Source organism: Oenanthe melanoleuca, chromosome 4 (assembly GCF_029582105.1).
Source record: "Oenanthe melanoleuca isolate GR-GAL-2019-014 chromosome 4, OMel1.0, whole genome shotgun sequence".
Taxonomy (NCBI): domain Eukaryota; kingdom Metazoa; phylum Chordata; class Aves; order Passeriformes; family Muscicapidae; genus Oenanthe; species Oenanthe melanoleuca.
The window spans coordinates 16,808,763-16,833,280 of NC_079337.1; the positions used below are offsets into that span (position 1 = coordinate 16,808,763).

The window sequence follows — 24,518 nt, forward strand, 5'->3', positions numbered from 1 at the left end:
ACTCAATTTCAGGCAGAAAATACCAAGCTGTAGAAGTGTAGGCATTTGTCCACAACACGCTCATTTTGTGGAACTCCTTCCCCGAGGATTTTGCTGAGGTCAGAGCTGTAAGTAGGTTTAGAAAGGATTAGACAGATCCATGGTGGGCAGGTGTGATGTTTGCTATTAAGCATGACAGCCTGGCTCTAACATCTGTTGCAGAGCTGATGGCTGGAGGGGGCTGCAGCAGGGAATCTGCTGTTCTGAGCTGACCCCAGTGGCTGCTGCCTGTCCCTCCCATGGGCAGTGGCTACAGCAGCCAGGGGATGATTAAAAGCAGCTTCAGTCTGGACAAAGCCCTTGAATTCCCATGAAAACAGCACTTTGTCTTAAATGGTTATTCTCCTCTAAGATCCTTGAATCTCCAGTGACAAAACTGGGATTGCCCCCCTGAACTCAATGCCACAAAAAGAACAATGTTATGCCTTTCTGGGGTTGTTTCAGTGGAGACAGTTTTGCTGAAGTGAGGGCTGAGGAGTATTTCAGTATTTGTTCCTGGACTTCTAAATCCATATTCTGCCTTTTGTATAAACACATATCCAAACTAATATTTGACTAACTTAGAAATTACTTATCAGTAAGATGGCACGTGCCACTTGCATCTCATTTTTTTTATTTTAATGACTAACAACCTGTGCTGCAACTCATAATTCAGTCTCTTTCCTCCTTTCTTGAATCAGGCAGCAAAACCTGATCAGTGGCAGAGATGATGCATGTGAAATTGCTGCACAGGGGTTCCTCTCACTGAAGGGCTGACAAGATACAAGCTGAGGAGAAAGCTTAATTGCATGGGTGATCAAAGGAGAATGTATGAAGACAGGGAGACTGTAAGGGGGTGTGCGTAGGAGTGTGTTTTAATGAGAGATTATAGGGGAACATGTGAGTCTGGTACACACAAAATGACAGAAATGAATGCATGAGCCAGTACAAAATAGCATGCTAACCAAAGGCATCCACAGATCAGCTTCAGCCCCTTCTCAGCCCTTGCCTAGGAGAACTGTATTCTATTAGCTGTCATCCCACTAACTATACAAAGAGAAAAAAGTGAAGGTTTCATCTTTGCAACTGGGAAAGGAGGAGGAGGGGAGGAACCTCATGAGACAACAACATCCGGGCTGAACTGGAAAAGAGAGATCAAAGCAATGAGCTGAACTGAGAAGAAAGGACACAGGACACTGATATGGGGTACTCCCGGGAATGGGATGAATTGATGTAAAAAATGAGAATTTAAAACTCATTGAAGGCACTTGCCAGCCCTTCCATGTGCTGTAACACACTGGCAGGTTTGGTTCATGCTGTGTACTGTGCTTTGTTGTGTGCTTACTGTCTTACCTTGTACTCAACTCCACTTACATCACTGGGGGTACTTGAGGAGCAAGATGCCTCTTAATATCAAACCAGGTGCCATTAAAATGGCTTATACACAATCTCACATCATTTTAGCCCAAATCCATTAAAAACCTCATTACAGTTATATTGGCATAAACCTCTGTGCCAGTGTTCTCCAGCTGATTTAAACTGTATCAATATAAATCCAGTTTCAATTGATTTAAGAGATTCTAGGCAGAAGTGCACTGCATTTGACAAACTGATGGGAGGACATACCCTTATTGAAATATTAAAACTTCTGCACTCCATCTTTTCATATTCAGCAGTGTGGCTTCTGAACTTTTGCCATTTTCTATTATACAAGCCCTTACAGGGAAGGAAAATAAGTAACTTTAGAGCAGTCAGGTTAACAGCCTTTCACTTCATCAACTGAACCCATGTGCAACCACAGATGCCTTAAGCTTTAGTGTTTTATAAAATATAAGGACATGGGAGAAGCATAATGCTTTTTCTACTTACCCTGCTCTGAACTCAAACATATTAGTGGCTGACAACCTCTTTTTTTTTTTTTCAGTAAAAGGCTTCTAGCCTTTAGTTAAACACACCCTTTTTTTGTAAAAATAATGAAAGCTCAGTGTCTTAGATGCCACCCACTAGACCAGGTTGCTCAGTGCCCCATCCAACTTGGCCTTGAACCTTTCCAGGGACAGGATATCCAGAGCTTCTCTGGGCAGCCTGTGCCAGTGCTTAAAAAGAATTCCTTCAATATATCCAGCCTAAATCCAGATGTTATTTAATCCTTCTGAGCTCAAGCTCCCCACTACAGCAGCTTTCTGGTCAACATGGTCAGTTTATGGCAGCTTGAAGCAGTCTACTGTTATTGAAGTTTATTCAATATAACACTGGGAGAAGAAATGACACCATGTAACGTGAAAAACAAGAGAAAAACTACTGCCCCTCATGTGCTGGCAGTGATAAATTATGCAGATCTCTCCTTCCAGTCTCTCCCAACTGCAACAGCTACAAGAGAACCTTAGTTCAAACACTATTCTTACTGAGTGCTGGAGCTGTCAGGCCAGCCTCAGCTTTTGTGTGAGATTCATGAAAAATAAATTTGACAATTTCTCTAAGTGAAAGGCCTCTAACCATGTCTCCAGCCTGGTAACCATAGTACTTACATGTTTTGTGAAATTTGTGTTTCACATCAAGAATAGTAGATGCTGGAGGTACCTGGAAAAGAACAAAAAAAATGCATACAGATAAATTTTTCTTTCTTCTTCACTTTGTGATCCTTTCTCCCCTCCTCTAATGAAGAGATGCTTAAATATGTCTGCAAGTCCTTCAGGCTAAAATGAAAAAAATCAGCAAATTTGTTTTCACATGTCGGTATGTTGTTAAGGATTGTCCAAATCTGACATACATCACCTGGACCCCTCTGCTTGGTCGATGGAAGGGTAAAATCACAAGGGTCAAGAAGGAAAGCTGCTGGCCCTGCTTGATGCAATAATTACCCCCTAGATCAAACTAGGGGAAAACTTGAAGGGTATAGCTTTAAAGTGAGGTTTGAGCATGCTGAGGTCCATATCCTAGGGACATGAAAGGGCTCTCTGGAGAGGGCAGTAGCAAAAGTGGTAAGTTCTGTCCTTTCTGTCTGAAATGAGTTTGCTTCTGTGTGCTCTGAAGCAATTCAGGTGTCACACTTTTAAAGGGTAGTCTGGAGGCTTTTTAGGCTCCATTTTATTATGTTTATTGATTTCTTGATATACCTTGTACAAATTACCTGAGAAAAATATTTAGAATTTACTAGAGCAAAAGACTTGGATTTGCCTTTTGTTTACAAGGAAAGGCAATGGGACTCTTGATAAAGTAGCATGCTGAGCTGCTTATTAGTGGATTGTGACAATAACCATGCAAATGAATAGAGAAGAACATAAGAAATTCTCCTAGTAGAGATAATTTAGCACCTTAACATAGGTTGTTTTGTTGAAAAGACTGAGTTTGGAGAAATACTGATGCAACCAAATAAAATTGCTGACTCTAAAGCAACAAATCAGTACAGAAAGAAAAGTTTACTCTTATGTAATTTGACACCCTACACAAATAGACAATATATGTGCTATTAGTACTAATGAGCAGCCCAACTTGCTTCCAGTAATATGAACAGGCAGAGAGCTCAATACAGACTTCAGTGATCTAAAGATGTAAAATGACACCTGTGCTAAAAGGTAGTAAAGTACAGATCTTTTCTAAGTTGTATTTTTTTCTTGGGTTTAGATGAGAACACTTTATTTTCTACATTTACAGGAGGTTTTACTGGGCATTTACAGAAATTGCTGTAAATGAAACTCCACTTAAACCCTGACTTGTTTCATATGTGGCTGCTAAGCAATGCAAATTCTACCCCAAACAATGCCCAGGCTCCTTGAAACCAAGGATTACCCTTTCCCTGTGCCCAACACACACATTGACCCAAACCATGCTGAACAGTGCTAGGCCAGGCAAGAGACACTGCCCATGAGACCCTTCTCTTCCTAGCTACAGGAAATAATAGAAGAAGCCATTTTATCTTTCTTAATTCAAAAAAGAAAGGAAATATTCTATCTGTGTTTGTGGCACTTAAGCCATTCCATGCAGCACCCAGTAGCACATCTCTGATAGTTTCCATGTATTTTTCTTGTCGTGTGCAGCCTCTGTGGACTTGAATACTGGAGCTGGGGGGGTTATGTTCTTGAAACCTCTAAAAATGTCTGAAATTGCTTTCACACATTTTGTAATCTTACAGCAGTGAGGCCTGGAGCCCAGAATCCACCAGATACGGATGCAAGCACTGTTAGCTGGCAACACCTATTCAGCACACAAGCCTGCAGACCAAAATCTGTCATGTGTCCCAGCACAGGGCAGATGTGCAGGTGCTCATTGCCAGCTGAAGGATGGTCTTTTCCAGTTTGATGGAGAATGAGCTGGCTTTCTAAATGCAGTATAAGCCACATTGCTGCAGGACCTGCATCCCTACAGGTCAGCACCTCACTGTGACAGGTGCTGGGATAGAGTAGCTAGGGCCAACCCATGCTCTGGAGAGCTGAAAAACTGGAAAGCTTAGCATGCTTACAGAGCAGTGCTTGCTCAAAACAGAGCCCAGGTCTCCATCTCCAGCTCTCCTGAGTGTGTTTTGACTTCAGGGCAGAGCTGCTCTCAATCTGTTCAAGATGTCTAGTCCAGCCCTTGTTAGCAGCTCTATCTTTCATCCCTCTCCTTTTTTTATCCTGAGACAATCAGGGCTTTCTCCCCTCCAAATCTTGCTATGGCAGCAACAGGATTCATATCACCTAACTTCAGCTATTTAAAAAATTAATCCAAGCTCATGTTTTAGGCCTACCTGTGGAACCACCTGTTGCATGTTCCTGGGATATTTTTTTCTCTTATCTTATATTTACATAATTCTATGTACACAAACAAGAGGACAGGAATGCGGGAGCAGCTGTATCAAAGCCTTTATTCCATCACAGTTATCAGCCTCATTTACCAAGCAAGGGAGATGGAAACAGCTTCAGCCACTTACAGCAGCAGACAAAGTTCTCTTGGTTTCAAAGTCTTTTAACAACTTTCTAACCAACAACATAATATTAAAAACTGACAAGCATTTGCTCTAGCCAATTAGTATACTTACATGTACCTCTTGCTTTGAACAATGCTCGCTTGTAATAGCTTAAAACAATGGATAAAGCTTCATTATTAAGCTCACATATTTCTGCTATCTTGCTTAGCATATTTTCCTGAGGCCTGTCTCTACACAGCTCACAGCCCTATTGTTTCTTGTCCTTGCATCTTCAGCATTCTTGCATTTCTCCATCCTGAGACTTGCTTTCACACAGGTTTCTGAGAGTTTTATACCTTTGCTCTTTCCCACACTGGGGGTGATGAGCAGCACCCCACATCACTCCCCACTCCAGAGCTGGCACTCACACAGCTGGCAGCAGCTGGAAGGGCAGTGCCCTCTGCATCCCAGAGCAAGGCAGGGCTCATCAGCAGGACACTGCTGTGCCTGCCTACATCCAAGCTGGTGAGCCAGCTGGCTTTGAGAAGGACCCTTCCTTCCACTTGAGACAAACTACACGGGTCGTGAGCTGAACAATAACATGAACACTGCCTTGGGTTGCAGTACAGGATGTGGCCAGAAATGTGTATTCTATCACCATCTGTTGAATGGGTGGGGCAGTGACCCTTATCTCTGTGGCACATATTATCTGCTAATGGGCCATCTTTAAAGCCAGCTGGGGCAATCATCTTTATCTTTTCCACAGCCCATCCTCCCTCCAGGAAGATATCATCTGCTGCTGGCCCATCCAGTCCCACTGTGTGACTGATAAAATTACATCATCCCACTGGGAGATGCTCCAGCCATGGGGAGGAGCCAAGCCTTTCCTACCTGGATAAAAACTGAGATTTGGAACACCAAGATACCTTCTTTCCCCTGGATTCCATAGGAAAACCAGACCTTTCCACATCATCCCTGGACCTTCAGAGGAAAACTGCACCTTCTACAGGAGCACTGCTTCAGCTGAACCACATCTGCCACTGCAGGAGGATGCAGCCACCATTTAATGGGACTGCTGCCAACACCCTGACAGGGCGTCAGGTTGTATTCTGACTCTGTCAGTGTTTTGGGATTGCTCTTTGTAATACTGTATTTCTATTTTAATTTTCCTAGTAAAGAGCTGTTATTCCTAATTCCCCTATCTTTTCCTGAGAGCCCCTTAATTTCAAAATTACAGTCATTTGGAGGGAGGGGGTTTACATTCTCCATTTCAAAGAGAAGCTTCTGCCTTTATTGGCAGACAGCTCTCCTTCTAACCAGGACAAACACTTTCCCCCTTCAGAATAGGCCATGACATGGAAGGATCACAGTGTCCTTCCCTGGGCAGAATAATGAGGGTATAGCCACAAAAGAATGAAATACATTTTTTTATGATCTTGTTAATTCTGTGTCCTTTTTTAAAGACCTCATAAAACAACCAGTGAAGTTATAGTTTCTAATATTGATCAATGAGAAGATGGATGCTGAGACACAGGCTTACAACTAAGAGTGTCCTCTTCGTAGACCATTAATTATCTTTTGTTCTTTTCATTGTACATCAATACAAGCTTAGGAATTGTAAGGACTGGGAAAGCATCTGCTCTTATTACCCTTTGTGCTAACTGAATAAAACACCCTGGAATATTTCACTGTAATTATTAAGTCTTATTCTCCTTTCATTCTTTTGAATTATGTCTGAAAGTGTTACAACCCTTTCTTTCCTCTATTTCAGCACTTTACAAATATGCAAAGGAAAGCAGAGTGAGAGGCTGCCCCTAGTTTGTACAAAGACAGATTTCTGCTCTTATTTGGTATGTATCTTCTTTGGTATGTATCTTCTACAGTCTGATGGTCAAGCCAGTTTTTCCCTACACCTGATTTAAAATGTAGTCAACTTTCCAATAATGTGTAAGGTTCAAGACTACTTTTTTTTTTTAATGTTATGAATAAATGCACATTTTACAGCTATGGGTTAGAGTCATTACACTTTTCATTCAGAAAAGAATTATTTCAAAATGTCAAATCCTGGTTTTCCTGTACTTTCACAGCCAGAAAACTTTTATTTTTCCATTTGAGGCAACTTTTCATTTACAGGAATTCAAAAATTAAAGCACCTTCTGGGTCATCCATACCAGCTTCTATTCTTCCTTCAGACAGCAGTGAACAAAGCATCACATTTATTTTTAAGATTTAAAATACCATATTAGTATTTCATGCTGTGAGTGAAGGAAGAGCACTAAATGGAAGATATTAAGGGAAGTTAATACAGCCTTTTGTGAGTGCAAGCTAATCAGATAGTTATCCACTTTCATGCCTCTTTCACATTTATAAGTCAAGGAATTATGCCAGATCTGGTGATCTATATGTAATTGCATCACACAGTTCTCACACTAAAGTATTACTGTAGGGGTCAGAGGTCAGCAGAATATCAATAAGAATTTGAATAATAGAATTTCAGCAAATAAGTAACCTTTCATTTAACATTTCCCTCTGAATACTTTTTTTCTCTTTATGACATGTCAGTACCTCAGCACTGCTGAGTCACCCACTTTGTAACAGGCATTTTCCATAATGGCAGGAATTCAGGAATTCTGCCACTCCAGCTGCTCATTAACCACTGCCCCATCTTCAGCCTGGGTAAATTTGTCCAAATGGGTGACATCAGTTTACTGCAGCTGAGGATCTGGCTGCAAAACAGATAGCCAGCTAATGGGAAAGCCAGGTAATTTCCAAATTCAGCACTTAACAAATAGTTCATCATTACTTCTTTTGACCCTGCCCTTGTTTTGACACCATGCTGTGTTATAAGAAACCATCAATATCCCACAGAAAGTTATTTTTAAAAATACCTGTTCTAGCTGTTCTCTGTTTTTTGTGAATTTGACTTATAGATCAGATTGGCTCTTTCTTATTGTCAGTTTTCAAAGTCAGAATTAAAAACTGGGCACTGTCTTGCTTTAACCTTTCCCAGTGTGTCCCATGCTGCTGTCTTGGTGAACCAATGTGCTGGTCATGCCCAAAGAGATATAAATAAATGAGCTCACCATGGAAATGGCATAGAGCTAAAAACATACAGACAAGTGCTGTCAGCAGCTACACAGAGGCTTTATCTAGAATTCAGCATTTTACTCAGGAGACTGCAGTGAAGTGACTCCCAAAAAAGCTGGCTCTGACCTCAATCCAGCCTTTCCAGAAGCAGGAAATATTCCAAATTGTGGTTTCAGCTGAGGTAGTTTCCAGCACACATACGTAAGTAGAGGCTGTCTCACTGAGCAATCTTCCAGATTATTTATTATCTGGTCACATGAACCTTGGCATATGACATAATCTGACTGACTAATATTTCCAGTGATTATGGGCCAAATTAGCTAAGAATACACATAACCACATGCTTGCTGCGTGCAGTCATGTCAATTTACACCACCAAATTTGTCCCTAAAGATGATTAATTGTTTTTGTACTGCTAACTGGGTATTTCTATTTTAAAAAAAAAATCCCCTCTCTTTGCAAGAAATTGCCTGAAAATGTGTCAGGCACTGAAAAGAGCTTTTCCTCTCTCTGCTAAGGATGAGAGTGGAAGTAAAGAGAAAGTAGTTCATTAGCAGAGAGAAGGGGTGCAGAATGCCACATATACACCTATTTCTGAGCAAACCTGACTAGATTGGTACATCCCCACACCCTCTGACTTTTGATTAAGGGGAGTTGAGAAAGGTTACTGTCCACCTCAGCAGCTGAACAGCAGAACCTGTCAGGAAGCCTTTGTCACAACACTTTTCTACCAGGAAAATGGAATTTTTCTGGCAAAACCCTGGATGTGTAAATTTGTGTTGACTTCAAATTTTTAAAATGGAATAGAAATTTATTAAAAAAAAAAACTGTTTCTGGCACATGCTGGGAATTAATTTTGTTGTGTTATATTCATTACTTTTTATTTCTCATCTGTATGGAACTTCTATTACTTCTGCTTTATTTTATGACACATCTATCATGATAGTGCAAAATAATATAACACATTGGTTTCATGTCATTGAAAATAACCCAATAGGAAATAATATGCAAATAAATGCACTATTAAGTTGTAAAATAAATTGAACTTGAAATATTTATTGTGTCATAACAGATTGAAATATTTCAAAACTAATTTGTAATGCAATCTTTCCCAAATTCTACTTCATCAAAAATTCAAGACTCATTTTTTTTCCACTGTCATTTTCAAAGAAAACAACATTTGGGATATGCACTTAAAAACAAAATAGTTGACAAAAAATAAAGTAATATAAGCCACAAATAATGAAATAAACTTTTAAAAATTATAATATTTTATTGTAAATAAATGTAGTGCTGTTTTATTGAACAAAGAATAAAGTATAATAAACAGTAATTTTGACCCCCACTTCTCAGGAAGAAAGTGAGGCTTAGGGTGGTGTTTATGGGGGTCTTTTGGGGATCTTGATTGCCAGTTCTAGCACAGATAAAGCATATGGCTTAGCTGTGGAACCTCTGAATTCTTGAACCTCTGAAACTTCCCTTTTCTATCAAATGGCTGTATAGATTTTTGTTCACTTTTTTATATCTACACACACTGCTAAAATTTAAAATCAAGAAGTGAGCCCAAGAAACTCAACCAATATTTAGCACAAGATGGTCACAATCTATTTGGGGGATTGCATGAAGTAAATAAAAAGCCAAAAGATCAACCAATTCAAAAGAAAGTTCCCAGAAGAATATATTTTGGCAAAACAAGTGATTCTATGAGTATCAGGGCTAATAAAGCAGGTCCATGGAGGGAAATTGGAAGCTGGGAAGCAGCAGAAAGGAATGGGAAATGAGAGTGATGTATGAGAACAACCAGGCAGCTTCAGGTCTGTTAGAAATCCAAGCACTCTTCATTATTCAATACCAAGTGCAATGAAGAGAGGCTTGCTGTGCTTCTGGTAGAGGTCCTCTGACTGCCACAATTTGTTCTTTTGAAGCACAGGAAATGTAGCTGTTAAGGAAGAAAAGCTTGCATTTCAAGGGCTTTTTAAAATCCAAAATTGCTTAAACATAGGCTGATACAATAATAGCATTAGCATATACTGCTGAGTATTTACAGACCCATGACTACATGGCTCGGGTGTTTTGTGAAGAATCACACATCAGATTCCAGAAAGAACCTGAAGCATGTTCTGATGGAGCAGTAAATCATATGCAGGAGTATTTTAATGCTAATACTGCCTATAAGAGATGCCATTATGCACCTAACTTTCCATCATGGGCTGTGCTGTTAACTATTAGACTGATAAAACACCTACTGCTCCCCATGGTTTTGTATTGCTCCAGCACATTTATAATTTGCAATAATCTCTGCATTATCTCTGATGCAATAAGGAAAATGTGTGGCTGGGGTAAAATGTCACAGCTTTGGTGGGAAAGAGGGCATTTTCACATTGGCTGGGAATCTGTCTCTGCAGATACAATTTTGGCAATATTCACTGCTCTGGTGGCATAGCTGGCTTTCACTGCTGGCCAGAATGTTCAGGGAGAGTTGGAGCAGCACCAGAGTCTCACAAATTCACTCTTGTTTTTGCTGAACTTTGAATGCAACTTTAATGTTTTTGAATATTTATTATATTTGCTTCTTTATTTCTTCCCCCAGGCTTAGGCTTCCTTTTGTCTAAAATAAGAGATGTATAAAATCTGTCATTTAAAGGCCCTTCTAAGCTTTGATTAGTATCAGCTGAAGCATTAGTCATCTGTTGCAGCTTCTGTAATTCTTAAAATTATCCCTTTGCAAATGCTAAATGCCCTAAAGTTACCAGCTTCTCCCCTCCCCAGTCTCTCTCTTCTAGAAGAATCAAAGGCCATTTCTCCAGGTATTCCATTTAAAAAGCCATCTCACAGCAAGCAAAAAGTAATATGTATAGTTGCCTCTTTTCATCTGAAACCATCTGCAGCTATATTGACATTAAAATCATGTGGATTTCTAGCAGAGCAGGAAGAAATAAGTGTCATGCATTGCTACAACAGAATTTGAATATGTTTACCTACTTTACCAAGTATAAGTAATAACTGAGGAAGAAAATAATACTGTCATCATTTCCAGCAGTGTGGGCTGGGCATAAGATTCAATTCTTACAGGCAAGAAAAGACAAAGGTTTTATAAATGTATTTTTCTCAGTGCCCCCCAGCAGGGACCAGATCCCCATTGTGCTGGATGCTGTACAGTGGAAGACACAAGACACCATGAAATCCTCCTTCCAAAAGGAAGTAAAAAAAGAGGATTTCCACAGCAATGAGCCTACACCCAGCTATTTTTGTGTCTGTGTTCCTTCAGCCATTTTGCTGTGGGAATTGCTGCTGTGTGGGACTCAGCATCCATGTCTCACTATGGAAGCCTCCTACTTTGACACAGCTGGTTGTTCAGCTCCTTTTGGCATCTCTGGCATTAGAGGTGGAACACTATCAGTGATAGATTCCTTGAAGGAGAAAAATTATTATTAAAATCCTCTGCATGAAATGAGACCACTGTGGGTGGTCACAGGTTCTGCTCTTTCTCCACAGAGAATATATAGTCCTCTGAAAGAAATATTAGAAGTGGAAGATTTAGGGGGGAAAATACTTAAAATGGCCATGAAAGTATTAATCTCTTTCCTGGGAAAGGACTTCTTTACTTTGCTTCCCTGGAATGAGGCTAATGGGAAGAATCTGACATTAGAGGCAATGTTCTGGTACTGCAGAGAGTTCCTTTGCAGAGTTTCATTGCCTACTTTAATGACTGCATTTGCTCACCTAAAATGAATGTGGTATGCCTAACCTCCAAGCCATGATGTGAGAAGTTATTTTTGTTTGCTAGAGCTGACTGTGCAAAAGGCAGACAGTGATGACTGTTCTCCTAGGCTGTGACAGAGAGGCAACCCACAGGCAAGAGTAAGAGATTTCTGATACCAGAGACAGCATTTCTGCATGAAAATGGCTTTGCTGACATGCCAGTGGAAATTCATTGTGTTGTTAACCTATAGCATGCAGGTACAAAGACACTGCTGTTTCAAGTGCTTTTCAAACAGAAAATAAAAAATCATTTCAAAAAACTAAACAAAAACTTATTAACTCCTTCAGAGGAAAACAGGCCTTTCAGAGCAATCAGAATAAGCCCTAATTAATCTTTGCCAAAAGATGTAGTGATATACACACTGTAATATTTATCTGCAAGAAGTGTTGAGTGTGTACATAGACTTGTGTCTATGCAAGGACATTTTAATTCCCTAAAAATAACAATATTGCCATGATGTTCATTGTAGGCATTGCACAGCAAACAATGCCTGCAACTCACAAACATATAATTAAAAGTTCCTCCAGTGTGTACTGTGAACCATAAACATTCATTTATCACTAACTGGGTTTTATAAAGATATTCCAGTGGGAGAAGGTGCTGGGTAGAGGATGGAGAGCTGGTTTAAGGAAGAGTAGCCTCCATCATCTTTGCAACACATCCAGCACATCTGAAAAAGTAAAGTCTCTTCTTCAGGCCTTAGGAAGTGTTCAGAAAAGGGTGGTCACTGCACAGTAGCAAAAACCTGAGTTTTCACCTCTACTTACAGCTTAACTTGCAAAATCCTACAAAATACTGAGCTCTGAGGCTTTTGATGGGAAAAAGCTTTCTCTGCTGGTTTCCCCAGAGGTGATTTATTCTGTGAAAACTGTACTGTGTAACACTTTAAAAAGCAACTCATGCAAAGTTAATTACATTGCACTATGTTTGTGGGAAAATGCATTTTACTACAAGTTAATTTGAAGAAAAAAATATTATACAATGAATGCTATAAAGGAAACAGTTATGAGTTGCCTTAACAGCATTTATAAATCAAATTACTGCACATCTATAACTTTAAAACCAACCTACATCAGGCTTTTGGAACAATGAATGAGTAAAACAGTTTTTGAGTAGTCATGTATTTTTCATAAGTTGTGGGTAGCAAAAAAAAAAAAAAAAAAAAAAAAAGTGGGTTATTTGTTAAAAAGTACAAAAAGGAATTGTTTATAAGACTTGATGATTTTTGTGTGTTCTACTGTTTTCTGTGGCTTTTTGGAAGCAAAATAGAAGCCAAAATCCTTGTGACATTTTGTGATGCTTTTTAATTGAAAATATTTCTTATGAAAAATCTTTAATTACATGCTTTCCTCTTTACACAGAGATAGGAATTTCATCCATACAAATTAATAAATTGTGAGGAAAAAAGGAACTTTTGATCATCTAGGCTCACCTGCTGTTTTACACTGGCTAAAGAAGAGATTCATTCCCTGCCAAATACTTCTCTCACTCATTGAGCAAGAAACCTGTATGATTCATGTTTCAACTACAGAATATCTTCACACAAATGCAATATTGCTGTGCATGTTAAAGAGCTGAAGATTGGCCCACAAGACACTCAACTCTTATTTACCATCCCTTGACTGTAAAAATATGTTCCAAAATTCTTTGCTAAATTTTCCCAATTGTGCCTTTCAGGCAGCACTTCTTGTAAGGCCTTTGGCTGCTTGGGGAAGAACCTTTCTGCTTAGAGACATCCTCTCCTGGGTCTGCCTCCCTGGGGAGCAGGGAAAAAAAGGAGGAAAACCCAGGATGCTGTCCTGCAAACTGGCCCAGGCACCTGTCCTGTCGTGGGCAGCGTGTGGGGCAGGAGGATGCTTGTACCCCTCTCAAAACTTCAGTGCCTACTCCCAAGACACCTCCTCTGAGCATTTACATGATGCTTTTAAGGACAGTTGTAGCCAAAGTTTAAATAACTTTCCCTATTTGGAGACTTCCCCTAGTTTGGGGACATTTTGTAGAATAACGGGAAGAAAAAAAATGAAGCTGGTTTGTGATTCCTCCCTCAAAATCCATCACCTCAGAATTAATTTCAAGAGCAAATCTGGGGAAAGAAAGATCTCACACTGCTATTATTTCTCCTCTAAATTCTTTAACTCATTGGAAAAGCTCATGTGCACTGAACTACTTGCATAATGTCATATCCATAGCAGAGAAAGTCCCCAGAGCAGGTTGACAATATTAAATAAAAGAAATGATAGTCCTATAAAGAATTTCATGTTCACAGCATGCATGTGCAAAATAAACTGCTAGTATTGCTGATTCATATGAATTTAACTTTTAGTTTTGCAAGATTATGTAATTTTCCTCCAAACCCAGCTCCTGCAGGAGATGACTATGTCATCAAAATGTCTGGGATTTTTCTCTTCTTCTGCTTTTTTCATTATTTTATTTTTCCTGCCCTTCTTGGTTGTGGAAAAGCCTGCAATATGATGAGAATGTGTTTTAAAGGCTTAAAAAACAAATATGTATTTATCCTGTTCCTTGAAGTTAAAGACAACCAAGAACTTATAATAACCACTTAATATATGTGACTGATCCTTCCCAAAAGTATGAGATAGGTAAGAAAACAATGTTAATATTCATTTTTCAAATGGAGAATTAATTCAGAGAATTAATTGTGCTGGATTCAAAATTTTGGATTGATGCCAATTGATGACTCAAGATGACACAGCCAAACACACCTTTTATAAATTCCTGATACTGCATTGAAGACAGGAAATTATTTCTTGTTAAATACCAGAACCAGTTAAATGTACCATAATTTTGCAGACTTGACAGAGCTCCCACTAATCTGAATGGGATTCATGGGTACATGCAAGAATCTCATCAAAAACTCAACCTCTTGGAAGCAGCTCCTGGTATTTAACCACAGAGAATTAAGCATTGAATCACTCTGCTTGAGTTTCTGTTGGGTTTCTGCCATTATAATACTATTTTTCTCTTTAGATTTAGTAATCTGAGAATATTATAAATGCATTTGCTAAATCATAATATTCTGAACCACTAGTAATATGCAATAAGAATTTAAACACATACATTTTAAAATCTATGGTTCCTATTCTCTCCTATTCTGGCAAGCAGTAATTAAATGCAAACCCAAGAAATTAAGTTAATTGTAACTATCTCACAAACAGAAAACAGGCATTAGAAGTGTCATTTTGGGCCTGTACCAGTTATATTTAATTAAACAGAAAGTTTTGCATAATCCAGTACACCAGTCTCTTGTTTGCTCCACTAACTAACTGAAATTAAGTTCAGTACTAACAAGTGTTCATGACAGCAAGGAACTCAACTTCTGTACATTCAGGGTTGACTTAGGAAAGGATTATCACAGCAAATAAAGGGACTTAAACAGCCAGGTGAATGAGCATTCAGAAACCAAATTCTTCAGGCAGTCTTGGAAATCTCAGCCTTGTACTGTACTTGTACCAATCCATTGGTACTGTGCCAAAAATATTTTTTTAAAAGTCCATGCTGCTAGCCATGTACTGAACATATATTTCTGTTTCTGAGCAGAGACTTGCAGGGCCAGAAAAACTCAGAATAAAGATTAAAACACAGGTGTGGTATCATCCCAGCAGCATGCAGCATGGAAGGATTCCCAAAACGTGGCTCTTTGCCTAATGCTGGCTCAGTACTATATTTCTTTTATTGACATTATAGGAAAGCTCAAGATAAGAAACAGATTTGTCTTTCTAAATGTATGTAGGTAAACTAACAACTGTGCAACTATCCCTCAATAAAGTAATGTGAACACTACCATCAAAATTGTTATTAATAGTCATCCTATTTGTTTGACCATTTTGTGCATGTTTCCTCTTTGGCTAGATTAAAAAAAAAAAATAAATAAATAAAAAAGAAGCAAATTTTGCTTCATTAAGAATGAACAAATGAGACATTTACCTTTAACTAGGCAGACGAATTGCAAAAACACCCTTTAAATGACCAAGAACACTGGAAATCTGGTAGTGTTCCACCCTGCATATTTCAAAGGCATTAAATTAAACATTTGAAGCAAACCTATCTACCTGTTCCAGCTGTTGCCAATGAGGATAAGGGATTTTTTTTTTTTTCTAGAAAAAGAGTCTCAAAACTCCACGAATTTACTAAAGAATTCCGTGGGCAAAATAGATTAGGATTCCCATTTTCATAGCACATGAGAGACCAACTCTTTCACTGAGGGATAATGAATCACAAAAACGGCAATGAAAATATTTGTGAAGCATTTTTTAGCTGTTATTTATGGTTGATAAGTTTCCATCCTACCCAGTCCTCTCATCCTACTTATGCAATTTGACTGTAGCTAGTATGTTTTCAGTCGCATTATTAAAATAAAGAAAAACTCAAAACACCTCTTTTAGTTAAGACCCTTTGTTTAAAACTAAAAATTTTAAAAATTGCCTGTTCCAATCTAATAAACAGGGCACAGCTGAGTACGTTGAGGTACCAGCAAGTCCTCATAGCATTGCAGAGATGGCAAGCTTTACAAATGTATTAAAATTGAGTATCCATTCTGAAAGAAATGTTTAGGTGTCATGCTCTGAAATACACACTGTAATCCAAGTATCAAGAGTCAGCCTAAGGACATAACTTTGAGCCAACAGAGCTGCCAGGAAATCTAAAACAAACCAGTGCAGGATTATTCATAAAAATCCAGCAGAAGGTTGTGACTCACAAGGAGTTCTTAGTGTCTCCCAGAGAAAGGAATGGAAGAACTTCTACTGCAGAATAAGACCACAGCACCCTGCAAACAGAGTCCCTGACCTGGCACCATGTGCACACTCACCTTGTCCACAATGCAGATCTGCTTCTTGCTGTGCACATCAACAATCTCTACTTCAAAGTAGGTGATTTTTGAATGTTTGAGCGCTGGCGATGGTTTGATTTGGCCAGCAGAGAGCACCAGCTGAGACAGGTTGAAAAAGGAGCGTGAGTCATTGTGAGACATGGGCAGAGCTGCTCCATGGGCTGCGAGATCCCTGCTGCGCTCTGGAGCGCCGGGATTCTGCCTCTTGAGCATGGTGTGAGCCGGCAGCAGCGGTCCTCATATCAGCAGGGACAGTTCCGGGGGAAAGGGCTCCTCCCGGCATCACTTAAATACAGCCACACACTGCCGAGACACAAAAGGTCAAGTGGCATTCCATTTCAAGTGTACTGTCTTATTTAGCAGGAGTGAAAACAATGGCTCTGTAATCCATGGCTATATTTAATCTGCTGCCGTGATGTCCTGTGTTGCTGCTGCCGCCGTTTTCTTATTTTCTTTTTTTTTCTTTTATTTAAAACAGCATTTGAAACAAGACATCCTGAAATTCCCTATTAGCAGATATCAGATCCTGAAATTCCACAGCCCCAGAGGGGCAACCAGAAATTAATGTAGTAAATTCCACTGTTACCTACTGAGACAGATGTTTAAAATGTCCATGTACACACACATGTATAGGTATAAATGTCAGCTATTCTAGAATTATCATCAGATGTCATCAGTTCTAGAAATATCTACTAACAAAATAGCATGAGTTCATCAGCAAAATTTAGGGGGCAAATATCTGCTGGGCTTTAGCACTATGGTTTTTCTGGTATTTAATGGGGTAGATCTTTCCTTACAGTTCTGCCAGGGAAAATAAACTGAAGGAAAGGAAATTATAGCCTTAAAGGCATTCATTCAGGCTTGGATCTTTTCACTATTTTCTTATTCTTTCCTGACATTTTTTACAATGCAAGCCTGCAACAAAACAAAAGCAGCTTTAATGGTAAAAATAAAGACTACATAAACCAACAAATTTTCTCTGAAGCAGCTTCCCCAAACCTTGTTAAACTTCATTTCTCCATGTATGACTTTTTAATAGGATTGTACAGAACTAGCAGCACTTTTCCATCCTGAAATTCTCCCTACATTTCTCTGGGCTGCCTAGGATTACAGTGTTAGAAGGACACCATGAGTTTGTGCAGACAGCTCTTTCCACAGAGTAAATGCTGAATACATTTCTCCAGGGTAAAATCTTAGGAAAACTACAATCACTATTACAAAAAATCATATGGGTTTGTTACACTGAGGAAATTAATTAAGTGGGAAAAATCTTCCACAAGGTAAAAGTCACCACACAAATAATCCCTGCTCTAGGATACGAGGGTGGAAAGAGAATTATCTTATCTTTGATTCTGCTGTAACTCAGTTTAAAAATTTAGTGGTTCTTCAGCCATAGTTCTGACTCATAGCTAAGATGCTTTATGCCCACATGATTTAACAAATCTTGAAGTAGCCTAGACTCAGAGAAAAGTCCCCACTGCTTGGTGATGCAGTCATGCAGCCTTGGAATGCCTCCACTGGATTTGTTAATGGAAAGCCTGGACTGGGGGAATGCAGGTGCACAACAATATCGATCCCCTACCACCAAAATGCAGGATTAAATTTTGACTATACTGAAACCAGTTAGTGTCTTGCCATTGGTGCAGAACAAGTCAGCAACTAAAGGAAAAAAGCAGTTAGACTTGGACAAGATTATATCATATCAAAGAAGAGAAGTTCACCTGTCTGAGGTTAAATGAAAGGGGTTCAAGGAACCATCACCTTGGTGGAGACAATACAGCAAGCAGAAATTTTGGTATAAGCTAGTAACAACAGGGAGAATAACAAATTATTGTCTTATTGTAAGGGGCTTGCTAAAAACAGCCACCTACAGAACACACAGGTCCTAAATTCCAAGTGTGAGATACACTTAATTGAACAAGCTACTCTAAAGAAACAGTACAAACTGCTCTAAAAGGGATGAGACAAACTGATATAATATCCCCTTTCAGCTGTAAGATTTATATGAATAAGTGAGCTGTAATAGCATATATTAATAAATTTCTAAATTTATTTCAATTCAAAGCCCATAAAGAATAATATTGATCGTGAAGGCTAATTTCTATGTATATAAAGGAACTGGTGTTACAGTCATTACTGTGGGTATATTTATAATATTTAAAAGGATAACATCTGAGCTGTTGCTGCTGCTGAGAAAAAAAGCTTTTGATTTACTGCAGACATTTAAATGATCAGAATTTTATTACTGACCAATGAACACTTGAATATCTGAACCAATGCCAGGAAAATGCTTGCAAAAATATACTCCCATTCTTTCAATCCAAGCTAATCATTTGCAGTTTCAATATTTTGATGAACAACCATCTTTGCAGACCCAAACACTTTGCTGACATAAATTAGGAGAGCTTCCCTAAAGGTGGCTGGCCTTTTTCTCCCTCTATTGTATTATGGATTTAGGATTAGACTGCAGCAAATGTAATGCTTGCATGTAAGGTGGATGAGAACTACTCTACAAAAATAATCAGGGATAGAGTTACCACTGATAACCCAAGCTCTAAAAGGGAGATGAATAAAAGCTGTGAGAATTTTTGCCATTATTGTAACAAGTGCTGCAATTTCTTGAAATGGTATCAATGGGTTTGGATGTTCCAGCTCAATGGGAAGTCATCCAGCCCATTCTATGTGGAAGTGCACATAGAAGGGAAATATTAATTACTGGACAGAAGGCACAGTTTTCTTTTCAAGGCATTTATTGTACCTCATCTCAGTCCTCAGCACTGGAGATGGGCAGTCCCAGCACACAGGTACAGGTGATCTGTCCTATGGTGAGATTTATTGATCAGCATTACATGGCTGTAAGGTGCTGTCCCCAGAGCTGTGGCAGGGCTGGCAGCCAGCAGCCACCCAGCCCCTGACCTCAGCTTCATTCTGGGACTCTGAGAGGAGTCAAAGAGCACTCAGCAAGAATTAAATCATCTCTGACAGCTCCAACTCACACTGAAGCTCAGGCCATATAAGGGGCAGATATTTTTGAGGGGCTGCAAGAATGGGCATCACTCTTCTCAAAGTGTGGCTCTGCCTCCCCTCCTCACTTGCCACTCAGCTCACATGAGCTGTTTTGGAGACAGGCAGGCACTTGGTTAAGCCATCCTTCCACTTTTTCAAGGAGGCAGAGAATGCCTGTCCCCAGATCACACAGCCTGGCCACCATCTCTGGTTAATAGAACTGCTGGCATTTTCAGAAAAAAAGTTATACCTGCACCCTTCTAATCAATATCTAGAAACAAGCATCAGCCTGCGCTGGTCATGACAAAATATGTAACAAACCACTGATCAGGGGCTAAGACTTAGCATTCAGTTTCTGCTTATGACACTGATTTCCTGTGAGACATTTGGGAACTTTCCTGCTTTTCCCTTCCTATTCCACATGCCATCCCTGGGTGAGGCTCTCTTGCACGATGCATCTTGCAGACAGCCTGGCACAAAGGGATTTCAAAAGATCTCAGCTGGGGCCTTGGGGCTCTTCTGAAGCTCCTTTTCATCTTTGTTATGTTTTGAACTCCTCTTTCCCCAGTGAGCTGGCCCCCTCCTTTCAGCCTGCAGAATGTCAGCTGTTAAGTCAGCAGCAGAGGGTCACCTCTGTCAGTCCAGATGCTTGTCAGCAGCCCCTCACATGTCACTTTTTTATCCCACACACTTGGAGTGCTTGGCAGGACCAGGGTTATTACTTTCCCACAGGCTTTGCCCCCAAGACACAAAACTCCAGAGCCCAAAGTGTGTGGGATTCAGAACCCCACGTCTTGATATCTAAAACAAACAGATTGCAAGGTCACTCTTGCCTTAGTGTGCCATTTTTGGAGATTCTGCCATCTCTCTTGCTGGGGAGGGAGATCTGAGCCAGTGTGTTCACATGGCCCTTGGCCCCACACCTTTTTCAGCAGCTGTGCAGCCCTTACACCTGGTATTGTGCTTGACCTAACCATCACTGTTAACATCTCCCTGTTTCAGTCTTAGATTTCATGTTTTCAGGGCCTGGCAGGAGTGCAATTGTTCTTCCAGTGTCTCTTTCTTGAGCTGTCCAAGGAAGGATTTAAGAACCCAATCTAATTTACTCATTTGGAAAAACACTGACAATAATTGTGTCTGGCTCCTGGCTTTATCTGGCAGAAAGTTTAGGAATAGGTTTACCAGATTATTTGGGGGGCTGCTGCGTTTAAATGCTTGGTTTGATTCTGGTATCAATTAAATAACAACTAGACTGTATCTCTGAAGCATTGCAGAAATTTAAGCATGAGCCTGGCTGCTAGGAAAAAAAAAAAAAAAAAAAAAAAAAACACCACTGTGCATGAACCTCTGGTGTTTCTTTGCCTGCATAGACCAACCTTAGAAGTCATAAAATCTATTTAAAACATTCTACCTACATGCTTACTCACAAAAGTGGCTCCACAGCATTCCTACTAAAACTAATCAGGTCATTTTATTTTCTCTTTTGAAGCTAAGTCTCTTAAATAAGTAATGGACAAGAAGGAGAGTGTCCTGACTCTAACACTAAAAAAATCCTACAGCTATTTTAAATAATGCTGAAGTCAGGACTGAGCCCCACCAGCTAGGGGACAGGGTAAAAGTGATATACACCCATGGGTCTCCTCTTCAGCTCCACTGGCAGGGCTCCTCAGCAGAGGATGACAACCTTTCTGACCCTGTGAACTGTGCAATGGAAACATCACACAGCCAAAAGCCACAAGCCCCATCCTCCAGAGGCTGTGAGAAGGGAGAGTCAAAGGAGCAGCTTGCAAGCAGGGCCCCAGCATCTCCAGTGCCCACCTTGCCCCTGCAGGAGCTTTTACCACTGACCAGACCAAGGATGTTTCACCAGCTGTTTAAAATCTCACTCTAGTAGCCTGGCTTTATCCTTCTGGCTTTGAAAACTGAAAATATTGACTTTAAACTCTGGTGTGGGTGGTGCCAATTAGAAGCAAATTCACAGCACAAATCAAATCCAAAGCCAGTGTTTGTTTTATCCCCCACAGACATTCAGGAGAGACACAAGGGAAATAAGCAAAGTTGAAATACAGGATAGTGATTCTATCTGCAAGCAGTTCACAGTGAAACCTCCGCCCCCAGCCCCTGTAGCACACAAACACCTACTTCTCTACCAAAATAAGTGCAGCCTGATACAGAACTCAAATCTGATGATGGGCAGGATATTTGTAACAGTCTGTAATGTGGAAGAAGCCCAAGATGGTCCTGGTGATGAAGAGACCCAAATTAATCTTCAAAAGTGACCAGTCTTTTAAGGTCACTGACAATAAATAGCATATTCACAGCTGTGAAGTTCCAATTCTTGTTTACATGAAAACAGTGGAAATTGTGCTATTCCATTATTTGAGGCATGAGATATACTCCCCTATGCATCTGGAAATACGTGGCTATGGGAAATGCTATGTGGAAAGTCTTTTTTTCTTAACATATATTCTGTCATTCTCTTTCACTCAGGTAAATGTCCTTTTAAACATACAGGAACATCTGGAAACTTGACTTCAAAAAGCCAAAGGAAGATTTTTTTTTCCTAATTTCAAAACAGAGTCTATGATTTTAAGCGAGTCTTAGCATTTTGCAGAAAGACAGGGAGATCAACACACTACGTATTTGTGTCCTTGCACAGACAAAACTCTATTCCCCATTGTTTCTTTGAGGCCACAATGAGAAAACAGTGTTAGAAATCAGACAAAAATAGTCACCCAAACTTGTCCAAGAACTACTCTCAAGGAAAACTCCACTGACCTTTACCTGCAGAATTTTTTCCCTACAGCATTACACTCATCCTAAAGCTGCTTTTGCCTCTCAGTGGCAATAAGTGCTTTCATACATTTGCCTTAATGTAGTGTGACTCCCCTTACTGCACCATCAATTCAGCCTCATAAAATGGCACCTCAATTAACAGAGGTTAGAACTTACAAATGCCTGGCTTTCTTTCAGCTTTTCACAACAGGCTTTGTGCACTCTCATGTGCCACTGCTCACCTGAGGAAAGCCACAGGGATGAGCTCCCTGCCAACCTCAGCCCAGCAGCAAAGCTATCAAACAAGGCAGCATCTAGGTGGGTGAGACTCCTCAAGGCATGGGCAGACAGCAAGTTTCCATGGATTTCATAGTGGCTTTATGTCACCATGTCACCTCACAGCATACAGAGAAAGGGCTGAGCAGATTAATGAAGGACAGGTGCTGATACCCTGTACCCTGCAGCAGTGAATCTTACTCCATGCCCTCACTTAATTTCAGCTGAGTACTGAGTACAGGTATTACTGACAGCATTTTTTAAAATCCCCTCTGAGAACATACCTTGATGAGATAATGGATTGTAATTTCACAGGATAAGATCAAGTAACCACATTATTGGAAGCTGATCAGCCACTAAGTAAGGATAATAAAAAGAGATACAGTAAGGCAAAGCCATTTTTCACAAATGGCAGCAGTACAGAACTGGCAAATCCACTTTCTTACATCTGAGATTAGGCAAATATTTCATTTGGGCAAAACTATTACATGCAAGATGTAGCTGGAGTCACTTGGAGAAGCTTCAGGGATAAAAGTGTTGTTCAAATATGCATTTTTCAGTGACATTAAAGCAGTCCAAGAGATTTACTCATTTGGATGAAAAGATTTTGAGGTTCAGAAAAATCTGGTCTCTGTAATAATTTCTGACCAGTAGGAGGGAAGAACAGCCTTGACTAGAACACCTACAGATTCCTAAAGAAGCTATTTCAACATTAACATATTCAAAAGCTCTTGTTTGCTAATGTACAATGCATAAAATCCTGAAAGCTCAGTCAGTAACTGTCACAAAATATAATCACAGTCTTTCAGACATTCTATCCAGACATACATTTAAAAATTTATAATGACTAAAAGAAACCTAACTCCAATTTAGAATCCCTCTGTATTGTCTGAAGTTCTTGGGGTGATTGGTCTTCCATTGCTTTTGAAATGTTACATGGTATTTCTTCTCATACAAGAAGCCAAACTGTTCTCAGTCTTTTTCATTTCAGGGCTTCATTAATTAGGTTTCTGAAACATCTGTCAGCATAACCTCCTTCTTTCACAAACTTTCAAGTTTCCAGAAAAGTTCCCATTTATTATGACATTTTTAATACTCAGTCTCAGTCCTTGAGCTAAATTATCGGTCTTTTTTTGCAATCATTTTGTGACTAAAATTATTCTTGTGACACTTTTCTTTCAAAGCTGAATGACTTTGAGAAACAGTAGAATTACTGGAAACTTGGTATTAGACAAGTAAACAAAAAAAGACCTTATTTATTTCATTAGAGCTGTTGTTCAGTGCTAGAGTTTTTCAAGCTTGAAATGTTTGAAAAATGTTTCTATGAAACATTTAGGGGAAAAAAAAACGAAGCATGCTCATCAGAATGAAATACTATCTTTTATTTCTTTTTTTTTTTCTCTTGCTAAGGTTCTACTGCCCCTAGACTACTAGCATTCCCAGTAACAACCCTGTAAGAAAGTGACCCTGTCCAAATTTGAGTATTGTGCTAGTGCCTTCTGTTTTGACCATTATTTCTGACCAGCCTGCATCAGAGCCATGCTCTCCTCACTAGGAGTGTTTAAAAGAGTGCAGGAAATCTATTCTATTTAAAGAGCTGCAAGAAACCCATTCCTTATGTACACTTCAGAAGCAGAAAGAAGTCTCACCTGTGGACAGATCACTTTTCTGCTGGGGCTGGGCTCTGGTCCAGCATGGGAAGCAGTGTTGAGCGAGGCAGTTCTGCTGGCAGCAGGTTCAGGTGGAAATGTCACTTACTGCCACAGGTTCACGTGCTCAGGATTACCACCTCATCAAACCTGCCATCCCCACAGCACCTGGAGCCACCACATGCCCTGAAATAAAACGTGCCTTTCACC

At 39.7% G+C, this 24,518-nt stretch overlaps 1 protein-coding gene across 2 annotated transcripts in view; it reads right to left on the reverse strand.

Moving 5' to 3' along the window:
• TECRL (trans-2,3-enoyl-CoA reductase like) overlaps positions 1-16,866 on the reverse strand; it is a 58,430-nt gene extending 41,564 nt beyond the window's left edge. For both annotated transcript variants that reach the window (XM_056490656.1, XM_056490655.1), the window contains exons 1-2: positions 16,582-16,866; positions 2,547-2,598 (exon numbers count right to left, since the gene is read on the reverse strand). In XM_056490656.1, coding sequence (XP_056346631.1) covers positions 2,547-2,598; positions 16,582-16,815 — 286 coding nt within the window. In that variant the 5' untranslated portion in view covers positions 16,816-16,866. The remainder of the gene's footprint in view (positions 1-2,546; positions 2,599-16,581) is intronic.
• Positions 16,867-24,518: the final 7,652 nt, after the last annotated feature.